The sequence below is a fragment of the Furipterus horrens genome, unplaced genomic scaffold (genome assembly GCF_987537825.1).
Source record: "Furipterus horrens unplaced genomic scaffold, mFurHor1.1.pri manual_scaffold_7, whole genome shotgun sequence".
In the NCBI taxonomy this organism is placed as follows: Eukaryota; Metazoa; Chordata; class Mammalia; order Chiroptera; family Furipteridae; genus Furipterus; species Furipterus horrens.
This window is the reverse complement of record NW_028327177.1, coordinates 123,344,415-123,370,122: the sequence shown is the minus strand read 5'-3', so window position 1 is coordinate 123,370,122 and position 25,708 is coordinate 123,344,415. Positions and strand designations below refer to the sequence as shown.

At 38.5% G+C, this 25,708-nt stretch overlaps 1 protein-coding gene across 2 annotated transcripts in view; it reads right to left on the bottom strand.

Annotated features, from left to right (window-relative positions):
* The window catches only part of LOC150005174 (ubiquitin-conjugating enzyme E2 E2), a 279,051-nt gene that overhangs the window by 49,822 nt on the left and 203,521 nt on the right, over positions 1–25,708 (bottom strand). For both annotated transcript variants that reach the window (XM_090283018.1, XM_090283016.1), the window contains exon 4: positions 14,120–14,252. In XM_090283018.1, the coding sequence (XP_090139144.1) occupies positions 14,120–14,252 (133 nt within the window). The remainder of the gene's footprint in view (positions 1–14,119; positions 14,253–25,708) is intronic.

Sequence of the window (25,708 nt, the reverse complement as noted above, 5' to 3'; positions counted from 1 at the left end):
AAACAAAAAACCTTATGTAACCTAATTCTCCACAAAGAGAAAAGCAGAAAGGATGTTTTGCAATAACTACAGAAAAGAATACAAGGTGATCTGAAGTATGGTTTCTGGCAATACATTGAATTACTGTGCTTTCAGCAAGATCACTTTCCAGCTCAGCTTCTTTAGGTGTGAAGAGCAGGGGTTGCTGGACCGGAAAGCAGGCGGCCAGGAGTTCTAATACTGACCCTGACATTTACTAGCTATGTGATCCCAATCACATTACTTAATCTTAGTTTCACTTTCTTGTGATAATGAAATCTGCCTCTCAAAGTGAGAGAATCGAGTTAAGATAATGAGTGTAAGAGTATAGTATGATGTTAGTATAAAATATTAGGCATTAAAAAAAAAAAAACAGTATAATGTCTAGCACACAATTTGCCATTACCACCATAGCAGTAGACTCGGAAACGTAAACGAAGACCCAAGGGGAGCTGAGGAGGGTCATTTAGTCCGTTCCCCTGCAGAAGGACCCTTCAACCACAAGTAATTGTTTTGATTTATTTCAGTTCTTATTTAGGCCCTTGTGGGAAGACTAATTTATCTGACTGGTTTAATTGTTCATGCTTTTATGATTTATTAACAAATGAGTCTTTTAATGAGAATATGATATTTTGTGAGGCATAATTTTGTACTCTATGTGGAAAATAACTTCCCGATCCCAAAGCACTGAGAACATAATGAAAAAGAGAAAATGTGAGTTTTGTTCATGTTTTCAAACATCAATCTTTCCCTTTGGGAAATCCATTCTGGAAAATTTATAGCTCCAAAAACCCAGTTTGGGTTGAAAATTGCCCATTTTCCTAGGTAAGGTAATTTATTCTAGAACTGTAACCTCCAAATCTGTCTCTCTAGCTCACATCACTCACTTGAACTCCAGATCTGTAAAGCTGCCTAATGAACATTTTCCACCCAGATACCCTATGGGTTCCTTGTAGGAAACATGTTTCTACCTGGTCATTCAAATGAGAAGCCACAGAGTTCTCATAGATGCCTCAAATCAGACACCACTGGATACAAATAATACTTCTAAAATAGTGCTCCAGGGCACACTTAGCAGTATCTGGAGACATTTTTGTTATGGATTGTAGTAGAGGGAGAGAGACTGCTATTGGCATCCAGTGGGTAGAAGACAGGAATGCATCCCACAATGGAAAGTATAGCTGTCTATGACAAAAATGTATCTTGTCCAAAGGGTCAGTCATGCTGAAGGTGAAAAATCCTGTTCTATCATATTTGGAATGTGAACACTATACAAGAAGAAGCACCGCTATATGTTCAGCATCTGGACATATATGATACACACATATTTACTGAATAAGGAAGTGGAAAAAAGAATTCTTATGAGGGGGAACCCCTCCAAAATCAAATTATCTTCTGGAGGGTGCACCCCTTATAGTACAGGCTTTCCCTGCTAGGTGAGTGTTCTAGGAACCAATCTATATCAGTGTACCAGCTAGTGTTGTTGTGAGAGGCTGTGTTCAGCCTTGGTGAATGTTTTTTTGAAGACTTTCAATGCATTTGCCCATTTCATGATGTGTCATTTACGAGTGCACTGGCCCAAACCGTGCTGAGTGTTCACAACCCCTGTAGCCCATCCTCCCTATTCACAGGATCTCACTCTGAGCAGCTTGTTTTTCGTTTCCTTGGATAAAAAAAAAGTCCTCAAAGGGAAATGCTTTGCTGGTGTGGAACAGGTGAAACAAAAAAAAGCAGAACTGGAAGGTATCAAAATTGACAAGATCAAAAACTGTTTTGAGCAGTGGAAAAAAGTCTTGATAAGTGTATGGCATCAAATGGAGAGCACTTTGAAGGTGACTGATATTTAAACATGTAAGAACACACATACAATTTTTAATAAATAAATTCTGGTTGTTTTGGGGTCTCTTCTTGTATATTGTTACCTTTGTCTTCAACCCCCAAATTCAACCTCCATACTTTTCTAGCCTGGACTACTGTATTAGTTCCTATTATTCTCCTTGCCTCCATGCTCCCTGGGACTGTATCTTATTCATCTTTACATATGGAGGACCTTGAAAGTAGTAAGGGCTCAATAAATCTCTGCTTTATAAATTAGCCTTAAAGTGCATTTTAAAAAGCAACCAACTTATAAGAATTTTTGGTAGGCTTCTGCTAACATATTGATACCATATGAAAATGTACCTGATTGCTTAGAACAACTACCTACACCAGTACAAAGCAATGTAGCTATCTGATCCTCAGTCTGTGTATTTCCAACCTTTAACTTCTGTCTGACTTTGTTTCTCTCAGTTTTCTAGAGGGCAAGACCAGCTTATCATATTTCCCCCCTAATTCAGTGATAAGCCATGATTACATACTGACTCTGATCTTGGCCAGCTGGGAACTGAGAACAATTCTTCCTTCAATTTTCCTTGGATCTGCTTAAGCAAACCTCTAAGAGGCTGCTATCTTACCAAGAGATCTAGCTCCAATTCTAAGGAAAAAAAAAAAAAAAAAGGCAAGGAAAATTGATCACTGCCATAAAGAGGTTAATATTTGGTTGGTATGGTAGTCTTAAGTATTAACTCAGACCTCCCACTGTATCTGAGCTTGAACAAAATAACATTACATATACCTATACAAACAAATAACATTTAAATAAAGTAGAAATTACTATACAATACTATTTCCCCCAACCCACTTCTCAAGTGGATGATAAAATTTCTTTTTAAATTTACAGACTCTTGCCCTAAGTAGCTCAGTTGATTAGTGTCATCCCATAAGCCAAAGTTGCAGAGTGCACATGCAAGAATCAACCCATGAATGCATAAAAAAGTGGAACGACAGATCGATGGTTCTTTCCCCACCTCCTTCCTCTCTAAAATCAATTAAAAAAATTCCTGCCCTATTAAAAAATTACAGATACTTAATGGACACAGGATGTCTGTTCTATGCCTTGATCTGGTTCCATCAGGGGATCTTCTCTACAAGGTTAGTAAAACGCCAGATTTGAAGCTCTTTCCAGCTCAGTTGTGCAGAACATTTTCTTCTTTACCAGACTATTCCCTCAACATCACCTTACTGCCCCTGAATTCTCTGTGACTTGTGGTGTTTCTGAGTTTCCCAGTGTTCTCTGTTTCCTGGGACTAGTGGATCCCTGCCCTTTGATGTTTGGGATCCTGAAGACTTCATCTTCAAGTTACCCCAGCCTTTTCTCTTCAGAAAACCTTTGTGAGGGGAGTGTCACTTGTCTAGACCTGTGAACCTTTCTTTGGAAAACTCATGTCTCTTTGAGAAGTGAGTTAGTATCTTTCCCTGGCTCTGGCTCTTCATTTTCCAGACATCTGTACGTCTCACTCCAGTTTCCTTTGTTCATTCAACCTTACTGTAAAAAAATCCTTTGTGAAGGAATGTAGACCTGTCCACTGCTCCCAGTTATGCCAACAGTAATGTCAACAAACACCAACTCCCATTCGGAGTGAGGTCACATTCCATAGAGAAAGGAACTCCAGAGCACGGAGGGACATAGCAAGATACTTGTCTGAAGCCCCCACCTCTACAGCTGGACTCTGATGGGGGACTGTGAGGAGATATCAGAGGGGTTGATTACACACCTATTCCATCAGAGCTCGGTCAAAGGTGCAGGTGGCTGAGTTGATTCAACCTGATTAGACTATGCTGGTTTGGGCAATAAGCATTTCAGAGGACACAACGATAAACTAAAGGCCTTCCTTCCAAATTAGGAACTGGTGCAGAACAAATGAAGTTAGTATCCCTTTCCTTAGAAACACACAAACAAAAGCCAATCCTACCTCTCGGTAATTCTTAAATTGGTGGCAGCTGGGGGTGGTAGGTGGCCACACAGATGGATATAATGTGTGTTGTTTCAGAAGCAGTAAGACGATGACCACCGTTTTGATCTACTTTTATCCATCACATTCATTTTAAAATTTCACGCATCATTAAAGTGTAGCATGGCATTTTGGAAAGGTTTATCAAAAAGGAGAATGCACGAAAAAGAAACAGAACCGACTCACTCAGGAGATGTAAGCAATACGACAGCCCGGCCATGACAGTGGGCACGCAAGGCTGTTAAGTGTGAAAATGTGAAAATGACCTGGAAAATGTGAAATTACTTCTCCTTTAGCTTAGGGCTAGCAAAAGCCAGACATTTATATTCACTGTTCAGCAGAGAATTAATGCTTCAATGCCTGTAAATTAGGGACACATGGGAGAAAAGCTCCGGGTGCCCGTGGAAAGCGGGCTCTTCCCAAAAGTGAAAGACAAGCACTCAAAGCCTCTTCCTAACACTCTTTCTTCCTTGTATCACCTCTCTCATCTCCCTCCCAACAAACCTGGTTTAGAGATTGATCTGGTAATTAACTTATACCAGAGTGCAAAATCTAAGAACAAGTTTTCTTTCTTCCAGAGATACAAACAATTTCCATTTTCTCTAACTGGGGAATGAAAGATTCAGTTTAGAACTGGATTTGAATCCCAGTTCTGCTACCTACTTCCCACGTGACCTGTGTGCCACTTAAACTTGGCTGGGCCTCAGTTTTCTGATCTATGAAGTGGGGTGGGAGACGATGAACACTGTCTTGATGGCAAAATTGTATGGATTAAGTTAACTCAACTCATTTTTACTGGATGTGTAACAACAGGCGTTGCTCTAGGTGCTGGGAATACAAAAAAGTGACAGCTAAACTGACAAAGTCCCTGGGACTTTGGAGCATACATGCTAACAGGAGAAAGGGAAACAATAAAAGTCATAAATAAAGAAATGTACAATGCAGGAAGGCAAGGCACTATGGAGAAAAATCAAGTATGGTGGTGGTGGTGGGGAAGATCAGACGGAGCACAGATGGTTGGGAGTTGTCACTCAAGAGCAAGGCGACATTTGGGCAGACAGGAAGGTAAATGCAAAGTCTCTGTGGAAGGAGCACACTCAGAGTATCTGAGTCAAGGGGGAACTGGTGATTTTGAAAAGTATTACATATTGTGAACAAGGAGAGTTCTGAAGGGTTTTAGGCAAAGAACGGACATAATCCGACTTACATGTTAAAAGGATTATTTGGCGTAGGGGGCTCCATGGCAGGAGGAATAAGGTGGAAGCAGGGAGACCAGACAGGAGACTTCCAACGTAATCTGGGGGAGGGGAGCGGTTGATGGTGGCTCAGGCCAGAGTGTTACTATGGAGAGGTGATGAGAAATGGTTGGAGTTGGATTTATTTTGAATGTTTATTTTGAGCGACTAAGACTGGGTCTAGCTAGGCTGTGTGAGAGGAGTCAAGGATGACTGCAAGGTTTTTGGCTTTAGCAACTAGAAAACTAGAATTTTCATTCACTGAGATGAAGAAGGCTGGAGGAGCGGCTTTGGCAGGAGTAGGGTAAGGTTGTGTAATCAATAGTTTATTTTGGAACAGTTAAGTCTGAGGTGACTGTTGGATGTCTAACTGAGATGCCACATAGGCAATTCAAGGTGTATGAATGTACTTGGTTCATGGCCAAGGCTTTACATGCTTTATATGAATATATGAACTCAGGTTAGTAACAAGTTAATTCATGTTACTCTGTGATAAGTGTGCTCTCTCCTCAAGGCCAGAGCAAATGAGTAGGCAGTCAGGTTTACAAATATAAGCCATTGCTCCTTCTGAAAATCCTGGGAGACACTGTCAACTTTTTTTTTCTTTTAGAGCAGTAGCAGAAGCAACATAAACAAGTCAATGATAATAACCCAGTTAGAATAAAATTGTGGAATTCCTTGTGGAACTTTAGATATAAACCGATCTCTGGCTTTAAAATGCTGGATATCATTGCGTTTCACTGTAACTAGCTATTTTATTCACTATTAGCCTTGAATTTTCAATTTAAGGTTCAAATCTAATGAGGATAAGAAAATGAAGATTTTGAAAATCTGATGGATCTAAATTGTCTATTTTATTGTCTGAAAGCAAGTAAGGACTTTTCTGTTAGCTGACATTTCATTACTAGGCAAGTCATAACTAGATTTCATAAAAACAAAACAAAACCCCCCCATAAAACATATAATGCTCTCTGAAATAACCTCCAAGTTAAGATTTATCTTAAAAGTTATCTGATAAAAATTTATAATGAAAGAACAAACTATATTAAAAAGGCTTTAGATATTAATATGTATGTAGTTTTTTGTTGTTAGTTTTCGAACATCTTAGGTACAATTTTTATCATCATTCCTTTCTGGAAAATATCTACTGGCAGATCCTCTTCTATTACCAAAGAAAACAATTCTTTCCAGTAATAGACTTGAACATTGAGACCGCACATTTGACTTGTGAACAGGTTGTCTGAGATACTAAAAATAATAACAAACATGCTTTATCCTCCTACCTAGCTACGCTTAAATCTGTTTAGAATGCCCACTTATTATTTTTTTAAATAAAATATCCAGATCCACAGGGAGAAAGAAAAAGCCAAACTATGAATTGGCTACCTCTATGTATTCCTCCTGTAAAAACAAAGATCCAACCTGTAATCCAACATGACCCCTTATTTAGGTTGCTGTGTTATTAGAAGCTCTGTAAAACATTAGACATTGTGTCACAATATTTTCAAAGTGTTTTTAGTTGAAAAAATAATGTAGGAATTTATGATTTTTGCTTCTGAAATGGTCAAGTATACTTGTTAACTTTATTTGTTGTGTGACTTCAAAAAATGTGTATATTATTCAGAAAAAGAGAAATAACTGGACAAAAGAAAACATGAAAATGATTCCACATCTTACTGGTAGTAAAATAAATAAAAATTAAGGTGACTATGAGAGATCAATTTTCTTCTATTAGATTGGCAGAGATTAAAAAAGACTAGGAATTCTGAGAGTGTAGGAATGTACCAAACTATCATATTTGGATGACAATGATGCAAACTGATACATTTTTCTCTGTAGGGCAATTTGCCTATCTTTATCAAAATCCTACAAATATGTATAAATCCATCTACCCAAAAGTCCCATGTCAACAAAACTGCCTCAAGAAATAATAATGCAAGTATATAAAAATAGGTAATTATAAAGATGTTCATTGTATTACTGATTATAACAGAAATTTTGACAAGAACTTAAATGTCCATTCACATAAAATAAATTACTTTTGATATATTCATATAATTGAATACTTCAGAGCTTCTATAATGATAATGTAATCATGTTTATTGGAGATATGAGTAGTGTTGGATGAATATAATGGATAAAACATTTATTTTGAAATCATGAGGAATATGGCCCAATTTTTATGTGTATATATGCATAAAGACATAGTTGTATGTGTACATATGTATACAGAGAACAAAAATCTCAAAAAATGGTATGAATAATTACTTTCTAGATTAAGATTATAGGTAATTTAAAATTTTTCCTTTTGCTTATCTGCAATTATTTTTTATTCTATTACAAATATGAAGACACTGTAAAGTTAAAATAATAAAATGTGCATTAGACTTTTAAAATAAAAAGTGCAAGTTTTGAGCACAGGAGTAATTGTCTATAAAGTAAATAAGAAAATGTAATCCCCAATAAAATGGAAAGCAATTTCTACTTTAAAATGAATATATAGCTGACGTAGACTCATAGATAGCAGGCTGACAGCTGTCGGATGGGGCGTGGATGAGGGGATGGAGGGATAGAACAAAAAAGAAAAAAAGAGAAAAACTCATGCACAGGGACTAAGTGTGGTGATTGCTGGGGGTTGGCTGGCGGGAGGTGGAGGATGGTAAGCGTGGATAAAGCGTGAAGGATGGAGACTTGACTTGGGGTGGTGAACATACCATTCAGGATGCAGATGATGTGTTGTGGAATTATGCACCTGAAACCAGTGTCACCCCCAATAAATTCAATAAAAATAAAAATAGACATCTGAATGACAACATTAAAAAGTATGTTTACACCGAAAAAAGACATATAGTATTAAAAAACTTTGGGACATACCAGCAACTTATTTATTATGCTTTTCTTTCAGGCCATAATATGTTGTTATTTCTAAAGTTTCATTAAACAAAGATTTCCCCAGATAAATACTATTACTAGTGGTTAACAATTCAACTAAAGACTTGGCATCACATACTTGAGATACAACTAACACCATTAAACAAACAAAAAAGCTGTAGATTTGGTAAAAGATGCATAAACATATTAATTACATACATAAAAAATTAATGTACTACAACTGTACTGAGATACAGCATTAGAGTACAAGTACTTGACCTATTTAAAACTAGTATACTGAGTATAATGAGCATTACATACTTATAAACACTGTTCTGCTTGCCTCATTAGAATTTACGTGAGTTGAAACAGCTCATCTCTGATTTTGAAAAATTAGGTGCTGAAGTTTGGGATGTTCAAACTGATAAAGTCCCACTCCCAAGAAGGTCCTGTGGTGGAAAGAGTCACCCAGATCACTCCCCTGACCTTTAAGGGATATACCTGAGCACTACAGTATGTAAATGTCCTCACTAAGGATTCCAAGTATGAGTCTGGGTAAAGTTCATCTCCTGGATACAATCATACTACAGACTGATTTTATGGTGTGGATATTTTATAACTATCAGATAGTCAATCAGATTTACTGGTGAGTCTCTGCTCTTGCCAACAGTTCTCCCTGACACCTACTGCTACCCTGGCTTCAATCTTCAGAGTGTTGGAAAATGCTGAATAAATCAAACGTGTGGTTGAGGTTGGAAAAGAGCATAGGATAAGGGCAACAGAGAAAAAAAAACTTAACTCCAAGTACGGATTATTTAGAGTAACAGAAGATGACAAAATGCATGAGCACGCACTTCGAAATCAACAGCTTTCAAGACACAAACGTTTTTCCCTTAGAGTAACAAATCTGTCTACAAATTTCAATTTCTAAAACCGATAATTTAGGTGGTGATAATACACTTTGAAAAACTTCCCACAGGTTTCTAATAAATATGCATTTATTTATTTTATGGGTGTTTTATTTTCTTTAAAAATTATATTTTATTGATTATGCTATTACAGTTGCTCTGATTTTTCCCCCTTTTCCACTCTCCACTCAGCAACCCCCACTCCCTCAGGCAATCCCCCCATCACTGTTCATGTTCATGAGTCACGAGTAGTTCTTTGGCTACTCCATTTCCTAGACTGCACTTTACATTCCCCTGGTTATTAACTACCTATTTGTACTTCTTAATCCTTTCACCTCTTTACCCATTCCCCCAAATCCCCCCTCCATCCAGCAACCATCAAAACTCTCCGAATCAATGATTCTGATTCTGTTCTTGTTTGCTTAGTTTTTTAGATTCAATTGTTGAAAGATATGCATTATTTGCCCTTTTATTGTTCATAGTTTTTATCTTCTTCTTTTTTTTAAATAAGTCCCTTTAACATTTCATATAATAATGGTTTGGTGATTATGAATTCCTTTAGTTTTTTCTTGTCTGGGAAGCTCTTTATCTGCCCTTCCATTCTAAATGAGAGCTTTGCTGGGTAGAGCAATATTGGCTGTAGGTCCCTGCTTTTTCATGACTGAATATTTTTTGCCAATCCCTTCTAGCCTGCAAAGTTTGTTTTGAGAAATCAGCTGAGAGTCTTATGGGAACTCCTCTGTAGGTAACTAACTTCTTTTGCTGCTTTTAAGGTTCTCTCTTTATCTTTAATCGTTGGCATTTTAATTATGATGTGTCTTGGAGTGGGCCTCTTTGCATCCATCTTGTTTGGGTCTCTGTGCTTCCTGGACTTGCAAGTCTATTCCCTTCACCAAATTAGGGAAGTTTTCTTTCATTATTTTCTCAAATAGATTTCCAATTTTTTGCTCTTTCTCTTCTCCTTCTGCAACCTCTGTGATGTGAATGTTGGAACACTTGAAGTTGTCCCAGAGGGTCCTTACACTATATCATCGTGTTTTTGGATTTTTTTCCTTCTTTTTGCTCTGAATGGTTGTTTTTTGCTTCCTTATGTTCCAAACCATTGATATGATTCTCAGCTTCATCTACTCTACTGTTGTTTCCCTGTAAATTGTTCTCTGTTCTATCAGTGAATCCTTTGTTTCTGACTGGATGCTGTTGAGGTCCTCACTAAGTCCCTGAGCATCCTTATAAACAGGGTCTTGAACTTTGCATCTGCATTTTGTTTAGCTCTTTTTCTGGAGGTTTGCTCTGTTCTTTCATTTGTCTCCTCATTTTGGCAGCCTCCCTGTGTTTGTTTCTATGTATTGGGTAGAGCTGCTTTGACTCTGTGTCTTGGTAGTGTAACCTAATATAGTAGGTGTTCTGTAGGGCACAGTGGTACAGTCTCCCCTATCACCCAAGTTGGGTCCTCGAGATGCGCCCTCTGTATGGGCTGAGTACACCCTCCTCTTGTAGTTGAGCCTTGGTTGCTCTTGGTAGACCAATGGGAGAGATAAACCCAGGTCAGTCAGCTGCAAGGACTGCCTGTGACCACTGATCACCACTTCCCACTTCCCTCCATGGAGGATCAGCTGTGCAGGGCAGGGTGATAGTGCTCTGATGTGATCTGTAGCTGTCCTCTGGGTGTGTGGGCCCTGGGATTTCCCAGGCCAAGGTCAGCCCCCACCTTTATTCTGTCTGGGGCCACCCTGCCTGAGATGTAGAGCAGTCAGAGATGGTTGCTGCTTATGCTGGGCTTGGAGATTCCCAGGCAAAGTCTAGCTGTGAATCTAAGCTGGGTGCTGCTAGTGCCAGGCCTGGGGCTCACTGAGGCCAGTTGTAGCTTGTTTGAGAGGGTTTAGGAAGTCTGAAGCATGGGCCAAGACCAGCCATCCATATGGAAAAGCAGTCTGGGTGGGCCATGAGTTGGGTGGGGCAGAGTCTCAGGGGATCTCCAAAGCAGGTCAAACAGTGTTAGCCAGGTTGATGGATTTTCAAATATGGCACCGGCTGGCCGGCTCTGTGGGGGGAGGGTTTAGAAAAGACACAATGGTCTCTGCTCACCTCGATGCCAGACACTTCAGTTTCTCCCTGTGCACAACTATGCTTTCAAGCTGCGATCCCAGGGCTGGAGGTCAGGGCGAGTGAGTCTGAGTAGGTGAATCTGTGTGTGGGTTCTTTAAGAGGAACTGCTTGGGGCTCCAGAAGTTTCTTCCACCGACTCAATCCCTGCTGGCTTTGCAGTCAAGAATTGTGGGGACTTATCTTCCTGGCACGGGAACTCTGGACTGGGGGCCTGGTGTGGGGCTGGGACTCCTCGCTCCTGAGATGTCCCTCCCAAATTTTTATCCACCACACGTGGGTGAGGGACCAGCCCGTTCCGCGTGTGCGCCCCTCTTACCAGTATGGATGGATGTGGTTTCTCTAATTCTGTAGTTGATTGATTTCCATTCAGCTTGATTTCTGAGGGTTCTCAGTGATGGTTGTTCTATATTTTAGTTGTAATTTTGATGTGACTCTAAACGTGCATTTAAATAGCGATTTGAGTTACCCAAGTTTGATTTTTCTTTGTCCTGAGAGAGTGCCCAATCAAATTCATTCAGTGGAGGGATTTAGTTTCTTTCTGGCAATATTCTTGACAGGTACTAATTCATTGTTTTTTAACACTCACAGTAAAGGGAAACCTAGTAGCTATTGAAAAGCAGATTGTCTAGCTACGGGTCAGATATTCCTCACAGAACTGAAATTGACTTTCCTGTAACTGATACCCTCCTGCCTCTATTTTTGTCCCATCCAGCCATCCCGGACAGAGTCTAACCCCAACCCACACCACAGAGTTCCTGAAACATCTGAGCAGATATAACATTCCTCCAACGTCCTATTTTTACAATACTAGTAAACACCTACTGGATGACTGCGTATAATTCAGTGGAAAGCACATGGCCCCTTTCGTCAGAGGTCCAGTGCATTCTTGGTTGTACATTATTGGAAAACCTCTCTAAGCTTCATCATCTGTGAAAGGGAACACCCTGGCCTTACTTGGGTATTCTGGAGGAGAAATAAGTTGCAATGCTTATGCACACTACAGCGCTTGACCCAGTGAAGAAACTCAAGACCTCTAATAACTCTCTTGCCCTTCCCAGCTTATTTGTCTTTCTTAAAACAAGGAGCTTAGAAGTGAACGGGACACCTGAGATTCAGTGTAATTAGTTCAAAATCCTGGAGACTGTACTCCTAAAATTTTCTCCTAAGCCTTCAAGAATCTCAAGTACCCATAGTATTTTAGTCAGTCAAGAGCCCGCACATTTTATTTATATGAAAACAAAGCAGGTCTCTCTTTCCTGTCTTGTATCATGATTTCTTTCTGACTGCCAATGAAATACTACACATTTAGCCAGGTTAAATTCAATCTTGTCAGTTGTGACTATACTTTCATCCCACTGAGGCCTTTTCGGACACTGAATTATTTTACCTAACGTATTAGCTTTCCCTTCTAGCTTTGTTTAATCTACACATTTCTGCCATGCAGAACTTGGATAAGCCCATGCACTTTCTCATATGTTCACAGAACTACACCAGACCTACAAGCAGCATGACTGCCTGATCTGAGTTTTCTTGCATCCTTCCTGCTCTGAACTTCCTTTGCTGAGGACGCTGTCACAGAAAGGTCCTCCCATCACCGGCAGTGTAACAGGTACTCCAGGGGATTTATAGGGTGGTCCAAGTAGAATGGAAAGACATAAAATTCCCATTCAGTAAAAGGAGAAAATATAAGGATTAGCTATATTATGGCTTTGTCACTCAAAACCTACCAATTGAAGCTTTGGTTGGTCTCCAGTGCCACCAATTCTGTCAGCCTGGGTAAAATGGATTGTGTAACACAGTAAGAAACATGGGCTTTGAAGCCAGACTTCCTGGGTTTAAGTCCTGATACCACTATTTGCTCTATAATGCTGGGCAAGTTATTTAGTTTCTCTATGCCTTGGTTTCTCCTGTGGTAAAATTAACAGCTATAACTTTGTATTTTGAAATCAAAACAATATGCAAGCATTAATTGAATGGAAGGAAGGAAGGAAGAGAAAGGAAAGGTAGGAGAAAGGGAAGAGAATTACAGAAAGTCATGGTGAAGGAATAGCCTTCTTTTTCTTTTTTAAAGCCCTCACCAGAGGATATGTTTATTGATTTTAGAGAGACAGGAAGGGGGAGAAAGAGAGAGACTGACTGATAGAGAAACATCGATCCGCTGCCTTCCATACACGCCCTGAACCCACAACTTAGGTATGTGCCCTGACTGGGAATCAAACCTGCAGCCTTTTGGTGTACGGGATGATGCTCCAACCAGCTGAGTGAGCCAACTGGCCAGGGCTATTCTTGCTTTTTAAAATTGTTCACTCCAACCTATAACTCAAATAAGTTTTATTTCCCTCTGCATTGAGAAGTAAGTCTGTCAAATGAGAATTCCATCTTGGTAGTCAATACATACAGTGTCCTCAGGGTCTTTTCCTTTCCAAAGTGGAGAACAAATTTACATTCGTCACATGACTGATTTATAGGCAGCAGAAAGGAATGTGAAAAATTCTAAAAGTACATGATCTCAATTTAAGTGCAAATTCTCTCATGTTCTCATTACACTGTACTCTTGCACTTTCTCTAGTCACTCATTGCAAGTTTTAATTAATTAACCATTTGTACTAATGGATTATTAAAACACTACTGGATTTTCTCAGCATGATTTTTCAAGTCTTGCGGGTCACACTTTCCATTCTAGTGCACATGTGGACATCAAGAAAGCAGCTGAACCGTGGAGCTCCAGAACTCCAACTCCAGAGCTGGTGCCACAAGCCTTGCGTTGGAGGGGCTCCCTCCACTTATGGTCTGGCCTGGCACTTGGCTCTGGCTCCAGCTTTAGGCTCCAGGGCTGGCAGCAGCCCGATTTTACTCCCCTACTTACAGCTATAACATGCTGTCTAATGTTACGTTTAAACATGTACCACAGAAAGGAGACAATGAAAAAGGACGAGAAAAAGAGATGAAATATGAGTAAAGGCCTGGGGTGGAGGAAATACCTGTAATTTTGTACATTCTGCTTCCTTTTACGCACAATCAGCCCTGGGACATTGTCTATGCTAACGAATAGACATTTACTCCTAGATATGTATATTTAAGAATACGTATGTATATGTACATACATATACAACAATATAGTGCTAAAAACAAATGAATACTTCATACTGACCTTAGGGGGTTTAAATGGATAGTCTGGTGAAAAGGTAATGTCAAGAAAGAACACCCCTCCTTCATAGACAGATCCTGGGGGTCCCAATATAGTTGACCTCCATTCATAAATGTTGTCTCCTTTGGGTCCAGCACTGAAATAAGACATACAAATGAAATGTGCTTAGAGATTATATAAAGCCTGTAATTAAAAAAAATTTTTATGGTAACAATAATTTGATCTTTTTCATAAAAACACAACAAAGTTAACAAGTTTCTTATAATATCATCACTATTCTATGTATGAAATATGTTGGTATTAATAAAACAGAACAAAGAAGACTCTGTTTTGTATTCACAATCCTAAATTTATGGAACAAAAGACACAAGGACCATAGACCACAGGTGGAAGCACAAATATTTAATAAAGCATGAAATTATCTGTGACATCCTGAAAAGGGTAATATGGTCACAGGGCCAAAGAGACAAATTTTCAAAGCCAAAAGAACAGCTAGAGGAAAAAGAAGTCTAATATCCATTTTGTTAACAACTGAGAACACCAGTGAGGTTCATGGAGATCAGTAAAATTCATCACCCATAAAACTCAGCTCAAATATCAGATCTCATCTGATTCTTCACTTGCCTCTCTCCCCTGGGGAAGACTGCCTGCCCATTCCCCTCTATGCCCCCCACCTTCACCTCTAGTGTGGTCTGTAGAAGACATAGCATTTCACTTTATATGTGTTTTATGTCTGTTGACTTCTTCTGCCCCTCCCTAGAAGTTCCTTGAGAAATAGATTTAATAGATTTTGCCTTGTCCGTAGTGCCTAGTGTTTGTTGGATGATGACAGACCAATAGCAAAGCAAGTGAAGCTACATGGCTACTAGCAGCAAACATTACGTCTTCAAGTCTCAGAGAAACTCGCCAAGGAAGTTAAAGCCTACACAAGTCAACTGAACTGTATTAATGCTCTCAGGTAAACAAAAGGGCAAAAATAATTGAGCTTTCCAGTGTTCTTTTTGCTGTATCAAGCTAATGCCTACATCTAACAGCCAGAAATAATCCTCATACCCTGTAGCAAAGTGGGCAATCCTGTGAAGGTGTTTAAGATAAAGATTTTATTGTCAACAGAGATTTAGCTTCTATTCTCTCATTTCAAAATTAGTTTATAGCCACAAAAAAAAAAAAAAAAAAAAAAAAAGCGACATCGTTGAGCAATATATCAAAAAAACATGCATCTTAACCAAGTTGGGATTATTCTGGGATGCAAGCATGGTTTCATAACAGAAAATTATTAATGTAATTTACCTCATTAAAAGATTAAGTTGAAAAAAAATTATTCAACAGATGCAGAAAAAGTAGCCAATAGGCTTTAATAATAGTCATTCATGATAAAAACTGTTAGCAAAATTGGAATAGAAAGATATTTCTTTAACCTAACCTGATAAAGGGCATCTATAATAACCTCACAGCAACTAATATATTCAATGGTAAAATATTAAAAACACACCCTCTTAAAATTGAGGAATAAGACACTCACTATATCTACTTTGAATTATTACTGTACTAGATATCATATTCATCAAGCATGATAGTCACAAGGGGAAAAAAGGTATATGGATTAAGAGGAAGGACATAGAAGTGTTAACATCTGCAGTTTTATGAATACAAAAAAATTTCCCAAATCTAAACAATTTATTAAACTTAATAAAAGAGTACTTGTATAACAAAGGCTGAATATAAGACCAGTATGCAAAAATTAACTGCATTTTAATACACTAACAACTTAGAAAATGTATTTAAAATACCTTTTACAGTAGTATTAAAAATATAAGGAATCTATGAATAAATTTCATAAAAATATAAATTATGAAGAAAATTATCAAACTTACTGAAATACATGCAACAGATAAATACAGAGAGATACCAACTTTAGGGTTAGGGAGACCCAAATATACTACAAATGCCAACTTCCTCTAAATTGATCCAGTGCAACTCTAATACAAACACAACAATTAAAAGCAAAACAAAACTTGACAAGTTGATTCTAAAATGTGTTTGGAAGCTAAAACAACAATAACAACAACAAAAAATACAGCAAAGCCGAAACCTTTCCATGCACATATGGAAATTGGATATAGGTCTGAACTATGGGGCTAAGAAAACAGTTTTTATATTTCGAAAACAGAAAAATTGGTTTTCTACCTCAAAAAGTATACAAACCTCAGTTGCAGATGGATTAAGCAACTTAAATGCAAAAGTCAAAAGTTTCAGAGTTTAACTAAAGAGACTGCTGACAAGGCAAGCCGCACAGCTCAACAAGATATTTGGGGCATATATAATTGACCAAATTCTAGCATTCAGATTTTACAACTTCCTATGAATCAGTAAGAAAAAGACTAATAATGTATTAGAAAAGACATAAATAGGCATCTGCAAAAAGAGGAAACATGAAGGACCAATAATCATACAAAAATGCTCAATCTCATTAAAATCAGAGAAATGAAACAAAATTACAATTTGTTATCATTTTTAAAAACATGCAGGCAAAAATTAAAGCCTGGCAAAACCTAGTGTTGATGGGGATGTGGAAAAAACAAGAACTCATATACTGCTGATGAGTATGTTCAATCACTGGATAAAAATACGGACTTAACTTACTTAAGTTGAACATATATACTCCTCTATTACAACACAGGAATTGCATTCTTAGGTACAAAGCCCAGAGAAGTTTTGATATATGTGTATCAGAAGACATGTACAAGAATATTCATAGCAGCACTATTTAAAAATATCGACACTGGGAACAACACAAATATCTCTCCAGATAGAAAAATGGATAAATTCATCCAAAGGAATATTACACAAGCAGTGAAAATATATATACTAAATAAACAAATCTTAAAAATATATTGAATTAAAAAGCATGTCTAAAAGGAATATATATGATATGGTACTATTTCTACAAAGTTTACAAACAGGCAAACAAGAAAATATACTGTTGAGGGGCACATATACATACATGTATGTTTAAGGTAAAAAAAAATAAATAAAATAAATGAGAACAAAATTCAAGAGAGTGGTTTCCTGGATGGAATCAGAAGGTGGAGGAACAGTACACTGGAGCTTCAGTGGTTCTGGTAATGTTCTACTTCTCAGTATATATGGCATTCAGGAGTTGCCTGTTTTATGACTAGGTTTCATAACTTACATATTTATCAAATTTTCATACTAGGAAAAAGTATGCCAAAACAGTCTACCGAAATGCTATGTGAGAATGGCAAGTGGCAACATGTTTGTACAATGTGATCCCATTGTATAAACTAGAAACATAAAATAATTATTTTATATTGTACATAGACACATATCTGTGCCAAAATATTTTAAGAAATAACCTGGAAAGATAAATTCATGATAGTGGCTGTGTTAGGAACAGGAGAGAGCAGAGCGGTGTGACGGAAGAAATAGATCTGGAGATGCGGAACGAAGGAGAGTTCAATTTCATCTCTGTGTTTGATTTCTCTTATTTAAAAAAGATGAAAAAGAAAAGAATCACAGCCAAGTCTATTACATAGTGTTGAAATATATTGAAAAGCAATAGCACAAAGGACCAAACCCTAGTATTCCTGTCCCATCTTCCCTTTTACCTACCTCTCCTGAAGCTGACAGTGAGCTATACACAGAATATACTCAGGCCAGATGACATTAAGCTTTGGAAACAACAGCTCCTGTTGCCAGACAAGCTCACTTGTTCAGATGAATACAAACATGGTTACACCCTGAGCTATAATTAGATCCAACATGAACAGGTAAGTTTATCAGAAGGGAGAGCTTAAAAGTAGAGTAAATTATAGGTTTGTAGTTACATTACTTCAAGGCAGATGAAGAAATTTAGTTTGAAATGTACACACCGGAGAGTACACAGCTATGAAACAATGTGCACAGACACATTTCCCAAACACAAAGATATAATTTCTCTGGGTCACCAGATATATAAAACTAACTAACTAACTATATATATATATATAATCATATGTATACACACACACACAGTTATATAATTTAGGCTAACTGAGGAGTCACCGAGTTGTGCCACCAAGGAAGAGACTCAGAAGAAGGCAGAGGAGATATCACAAAGGTGAGCAATGATTGTAGGTAACCTACATTCTGGCTCTCAGTCAGAACTCCATATTTAACTGGTTCTTTGAAGTCAGTCAGCTTGTCTATGCATTTAACAGTGAGTTAAATAAAAGAGCTAACATCACCACTCTAGTTGAGTTATATGGCCTCAAATGTATCTTTTTAAGAAAATACTTTCTGGCCTCCTCTATTATCTTAGAAATGACATACATACCACTTGGAATCCCAAAGCTTAGAGCAGTGCTTCTTGAACTACAAAGCCCAGTGTTCCACTCCTACTTTGATATGTCCTACTTGAGAAACCTGGTGTAGAAGTGCAGAACTGTTTTGTACAATAGAGTAGCCATGTAGGTACTGAACACTTGAAGTGTGGCCAGTTCAAATCAAAATGTGCTATGAGAGTGAACTACATAGCAAATTTTGATGACAACGCAAAAGAAAGTAAAATGCATCATTATGTTTTGTCAATTATATGTTGAAAAATGATAATATCTGGGAGGTACTGGGTTAAAAAAATTAAAATTAACTTCATGTATTTCTTTTCACTTTTTAAAATGTGACTATTAGAAAATTTAAATTTACACATGCGGCTCACAGTGTATTTCTACTTGACAGTGCTGTTCTAGAGCAGTGCAGTCCAATATAATTTTCTGTGATAATGGATATGTTCTAGTTCTTAGCCTTACCCAATATAATAATCAACAGCCACATGTGCCATTAGGCCCTTGAAATGGGGCTGGTGAGAATGAGGAACTGGACTTCCTATTTAATCCGATTTTAATGAACTTAAATCTAAGTATTTCATGAGGCTAGTGGTCACATATATGGGACAGTGCAGATCTAGAGGCTCTAGTGGCCCCATATTGACCCAAATGGCTTTTTAATGTCAGAATTATGTGGATCTATACAAAACAGAGGAATGAGATTTTGTATACCTTGATTGGACCAAAGAAGCGAGAAGCAGACGCTGCAAACAGTTTTTTATACTTTTATGTTGATCAAGTAAAAGCTGGTGCTAGAGGACACCTGTAGTACCGAGCGGTGGTGAAGAACACGAAGAGGGTCGGCGCCAGACCTGTCTGAATCCTCGGCCCGCCACTGAAAATCTGTATGACCCTGGGTAAATATGTAGTCTCTCTTAGTTCCCTCATTTGCAAAGTGGGGCAATTATAGCATCAACCTTGTGTAGCAACTGTAAAATTTTAGTAGAACTGCACTCACAGAGCTCGGACATGGATTCTGTGTGAGCCCACTTAGTAAGCCTGCAGGTATTTGCTGCTTTTGTGTTTGTTGTTATGCCCTGTGGATGATACATAAATTGACCAACACATTTGAAAGGTAATTACCTGGTGATTTTATAAGAATGGTCTCAGGATCTTAGGACTAGAAAACAGGCTGCCAAGACTGTATATAAATAATCATCGTCACCACCATCACCATCATAACCCTGCAACCTAACCTTATGACGTGGATTTAGATATGGCAGAACTTTGGGACCTATGAGAATTCATAGCTGCTACTCTCAGGAAATCTGATTTTCCTCTGACTAGCATGTATATTTAATATCAGGGTTTTTAGGTATGAGGTTATTTAGCAATGTTTTCCCATCTGCAGTATTAACCAATACCCTTATTTAATTCTCAGATTTTATTTTTAAAGAAGAAAAATAAACACAGCTAATAGTTAAATTTCAAAACAAAATGCAGTTAGAGAAATCTATGAAAATGCAAATATCAGTGAGCAAATTACTAATTGGCTAAATGCCCAATGTTGCTGTTTAGAGAAATTCTGTTAAGAGAATCAATATTATAAATTGGGTCCAGCTTCCCACGCTGCCACTGCAGTGGAGGAGCCTTTATGTACACATAAAATACCTACATATTTATAATAAAATTGCTGAAAAGGACTAAGTGCTCACTGTCTTTATTTAAGATCCTAAGATGCTTTAAATATAGCTGAATACTTTTACTGTGCTGTGCCACAGATGTGACTCTAAAACCGAGAGTTTTGGCTGTGTCTGCGGCCTCTTCATTACCCACTGCCTGAGACAGGTAAAGGGGGAGGGTGCAGGGGCAGTGGGGGGGTCCAGGGTCCGCTGGACAGGGCACTTGCTTTTGTACAGGAGAAAAGGCAGCTGAAGAGGGGAAATGCCACTGAATGAAAGAAAATAACGAACCCCGTGTGGGGTGGTAAGGTTGGAGGAGAACATTATTTCTTACTCCCAAAGGGCTAGGTTCCTCCTTAAAAGCGGCAACATTCCATGCAAATATATGCATTATGAAATCAGTTCTTTATGGAACCTTTAGTATTGAAGAAAGAAGAAATACTAAGCAACGGCACTATCTGGATCACAGGAAAGAAAAAAACCTTATTAAAGGTGTTGAGAAAAAGACTAGGATTGGAGCTCCTGAAAGGACACATGGGAAATGGCATTTCATAAATTTCTGAGATTCCCTATGTTTGTATTCAGTGATTAAAAAAAAAAAAAAAAAGACTAATACCACCAAAGTCCACTACCACATCTTAGAAAACTGGGATATAATAGGGCTGAAAGAAAATCTATTCCATACACTACGCTTCAAGCAGAACAGGAATGGTAACATTTTCTCCTTCATACAGTTTTTTTGTAGTCCTGAAGTATCTGGTCCTTATTCTTGAAGTATTCAGCAAGGACTAGAACTGAACTAGAATTCCATTGAGTTAGACATTGGGCATAAAATCAATCAGAATTACTTAAAATACCAAATTATAGAATTTTTAAAATCCTTAGTTAGTTGAAAGGACTCTAGAAATAAGTCATTTTTCCTCCTTTTCAACACACCCTCTCCTGACAGGAAAAATGACCAACTTTAGCAGTATGGGGAATGGGGTAGGGAGGTAAAAAAAAGGAATAATTTGAAAAAATGAAGAAGCAATTCCCCCAATGAGAATCACTTCTATTCAAAGCCTTCATTTCAAAAGTGATAAAATTAAAGGTCCATAAAATGAAATGCTTCGTCTAAAGACCTCAGCTACAGGAGAAAACCTGAGCCCTCTGACCCCTAAGGAAAAGCTCTTACTCTGTCAGAACTGCTGCCAATTTAGAAGCCTCGACAGGAAAAAGTTACGGTTCTGTCATGATAAACTGCCCTGCTCAAAGCTAGGAGACCAAAGACCAGGACCAACATCTGAATTTTCTTTTACCTTTTAATCCTGGGCATGTTTCAGGGACTATTTTCAGAGGTAGTAAGACAGTTTATTTTTTATTTCGGCCATCAAATTCTTTTTAACAGTTTTTCTTTTCCTTTAAAAATTTTTTTTCATTTTTTATTTTACTGTTATTCAATCTTTTTTATAGTTTTCAAACTGGAAAGGGATCTTTGACTACTTTCTTCATTCCTTTAGCACACTAACCACTTCTTGCAACACTGCTTTGGTTGTCCGCCTTCCACCCCAACATTTGTCCTTTTTCCTTTAATCTGTGTGAGAAATAAAAGGTCTCAGTGCACTCAGAGTTTGCAGAATTAGCCTCTCTTAGCTGTACTGTGAGGGCAATTTTGGCATGTGAGCTAGCTAATGGAGCAGGGAATGTTTCTTTATTACCCCCCCCCCCCATATTAGGCAGATCTTAAAAGTGTCTACTGATGTTATCTGCAGGTTAAACAAGCTTTTGACAAGAGTGCAAGCCACTGCTGCCCCTACACAGTGTTCAGGATGCGAAATCCTTCTCAAAATCTTTCACTTCTGGAAAATGTTACCAGTCATTGAGGACAGATTGTAAAGTGCCCTGGTAGCATTCCAAATGCAGCCTTATTACTTTCTAACACTTACACTAGATCAAAGTAAACATTCCATTTCAAAGTTAGGATGAGGCAGATCTTAGAAACATTTAACTATTCTTAGACAGGATACTTAACATTTATTTATCTGTATACAGAGTGAAAAAGCAGTTGCTTCCCCAGTAGGTTAAATACCCTCCATATAGTCAACACACTTTTCATTGGCTGTGAACCTCCCCTGTTGTTGGGTAGGAACATGGTAAGCAACAGTTTCTTCATACAGCTGGCTGATTTATTCCAAAAAGGTTGGCTGTGATACCCTACAGCCTGCACGAGTTTCCTCTGTATCCTTGGCACTGCCATCTGGCTCCGAGACCCACCATCGCTGTTCTCTTCCACCAGGCTGCCTGCAGGCCACGGTTAGCACAGAGGAAGATGAGGAAACAAGCCAGCCAGGAGACGAATGGCAAAAGCACAGTACACACATGAATACCAAATAAAGGTTTGTTGAAGAACAATAAAGAAGCATCTTTAGTAAAACACTAGTCTATTAGCATAGCATAGAGGTAAAGAAAGTGGACTACAGAGCCAGAGAGCCGGCGTTTGAACCCTGGCTCTGCCTTTTACTGTGTGACTTTAGGCAAGTTTAACTTCTTGATGTCTGGGTTCCTTCATCGTTGGAAGAGTGGTTACCTCCACGAGTTGATGTGACCATTAAATGGGTTAATATATGTAAAGAGCTTAAAACAGTGCCTGGCCCATTTATTATTTATTACCTCCCCCTCCCCGTTAAATACTGAGCTTATGAAAAAAACTGACAAATGACTGATAAGTCCACCTTTCGTGGCTTATAATTCAGTACAGAATAGATTCAGTTTCGCATCTTCCATCGTATAGCATCTGAGACAAAACACCAGGCCAAAATTCCTATATGCTCTTTTTAACTGTAAGTTTTTAGCTATAAGTTTGTCCTCACACCTACACGTACACACACATTACCATTTCAACAAAAACAAATAACTAAAGATAGAGATACTTTTTTTCAAGTTTGGGAGAAGAAAAGCTAACCATCAGCCCTGTTGGGAAGAAAGGTGCTATGTGGCTAAAACAGACCCCGTAAATAATAATTCAGCACTAAAATACATCGACTGTCAATAAGAGGTGGTGTTTATGGACTTAATTCAAAACATTATCTATGATTAATTCAGGAGATCAAGATCTCCACAAGACCAAAATACTGGCTTTAGGGTACTGAGTCTTATTTTCAATAGTTCCCCACCTTTTCCTGCATAGGGCACTATACTCTAACCTGGGCAAGACAAAAAATAAAACTGTCTTGATGCCAAGGGGCTTCCTATCTCAGCAGCAGGAGAGAAAAGGCGAGATGTGTATGCTCCATGGGATTCATAAGCAAAATGCTACGAGAGCTCTGTGAAAAGCATGATTTAATACTATACAAAGTTTATTAGTCATGGTATCTACATCAATTTTCTACAGAAGCTATTATCGCCTTTCAGATTTCAGCCACTGTCTTTTCCTTTTGTAAGCAAAACAAACAGATTTTCCTGAAGATCTGCTATTTAAGAGCAACCAGTTTGTAGGATCCCTTAGTAATTCCTGTCAAGGCGGGCTATCTCTGAGGGATTTAGTGGGTTTTGCTTTTGGCAGTGCTGCAATAGTGGGAATGACTTACGATGCCCTTCCCCATCTTTCAGTGCCTAGTAACACACAGGGTTGTTGGCTGCCAAGCAGATTTAGTTTACCCACTTCTCCGTTTGCATTAACCTTTGAATAATAAAGCACAGCTGAGGCTGCTGTAAGAAACAAACTGAGACTTCTGGTCAAGAGGGAGACATAGGTAGACATGCTTTGCCTCCTTGAGCAACTATGAAAGACTTACAACCAGATCTTAAAACAAGTACAGTAACACCCAGAACCATCAGGAAATTGAGCTGTACAGAAGTCTGACAATGGAAGAGTTAAAGAAGCCACATTCATCCAGACTGGTAGGAGACTCAGTGTGGTGCGGAGAGGCGGTGGAACTATCAGTCCTACATTCACAGATGGTAGATAAAAATCGGAGGGATACCTTGGGAGTGAGCGATCCCAGCCCCAGGCCAGACCACATGGCTCAGGGTTCCAGCACTGGGAAAATAAATTGCCATTTCCTCTGGCTGTAAAAACAAGTGGGATTGGAGCAGTAGAATAAACTGCTGGACTTTCACCACTTAATGGGCCCGTAGAGTTTTAGAATGTACACAACCTACCCATTCCAGGTTTCACCACCAGGGCAGCAGCTGGAAGGGTGCCAGTCACATATAGGAATGGGTGAAGTGACTGAAATAGGGCGAATGTCAGGAAAACCTTCAGAAGCGAGGCAGTGGCACTGTCCCCTCTCTGAGCCCTCTGCCTACAAAGCAATGAAGTGGGTCACCCTGTCCTGGCAATTACCTAAGGGTCTGCCCCATACAACTTAACAGGTATGCTCTATCCAATACACAGAAACAAACACGCAGAGGCTGCCAAACTGAGGAGACAAAGAAATATGGCCCAAATGAAAGAACAGAACAAAACCTCAGAAAAAGAACTAAATGAAACAGAGATAACTAACCTATCAGATGCAGAGTTCAAAACACTGGTGATAAGGATGATCAGAGAACTCACTGAGTATGGCAACAACATAAAGGAAGAAATGAAGGTTACACTAAGTGAAATAAAGAAAAAATTCACAGGGAATCAACAGTGAAGGGAAGGAAACTGGGGTTCAAATAAACAATTTGGAACATAAGAAAGAAAAATAGCGTTTAATAAAAACAAGAAGACAATAAGATTCAAAAAAAAAAAAAAATGAGAACAGGCTTAGGAACCTCTGGGACTTTTAACATACTGACATCTAAATCATAGGGGTACCAGAAAGAGAATAGGAAGAATGAATAACTGAAAACTTATTTGAAAAAATAATAAAAGAAAACTTCCCTAATTTGGTGAAGGAAATAGACATACAAGGCTGGGAAGCACAGAGTCCCAAACAAGTTGGACCCAAAGAGGACCACACCAAGACATCATAATTAAAATGCCAAAAGTTAAAGATAAAGAGAGAATCTCAGCAAAAGAAAAGCAGAGTTACCTACAAAGGAATTCCTATAAGACTATCAGCTGATTTCTCAAAAGAAACTTTGCAGGTAAGAAGTTTTCAAAGTGGTGAAAAGCAAGGACCTACAACCAAGATTACTCTATCCAGCAAAGCTATTATTTAGAATGGAAGGGCAGATAAAGTGCTTCCCAGGCAAGGTAAAGCTAAAGGAGTTCATCATCACCAAGCCATTATATGTAATGTTTAAGAGACTTATTTAAGAAAAAGAAGATCAAAACCATGAACATTAAAAAGGCAACAAATTCACAACTATCAACAACTGAATCTAAACAAACAAACAAAAAACTAAGCAAACAACAGGAATAGGAACAGAATCATAGGTATGGAGATCATTTGGAGGGTTATCAGCTGGGCGGGTGGAGGGGGAGAATGGAGGAAATGGTGCAGGGATTAAGAAGCATAATTGGTAGGAACAAAATAGACAAGGGGATGTTAAGAACAGTATAGGAAATGGAGAAGCTGAAGAACTTATATGCACAACCCACGGGTGCAGGGAATTGCTGGAGGGAAAGGGGGTACTGGGTGGAGGGGGCAAAGAGGGAAAAATTGGGACAACTG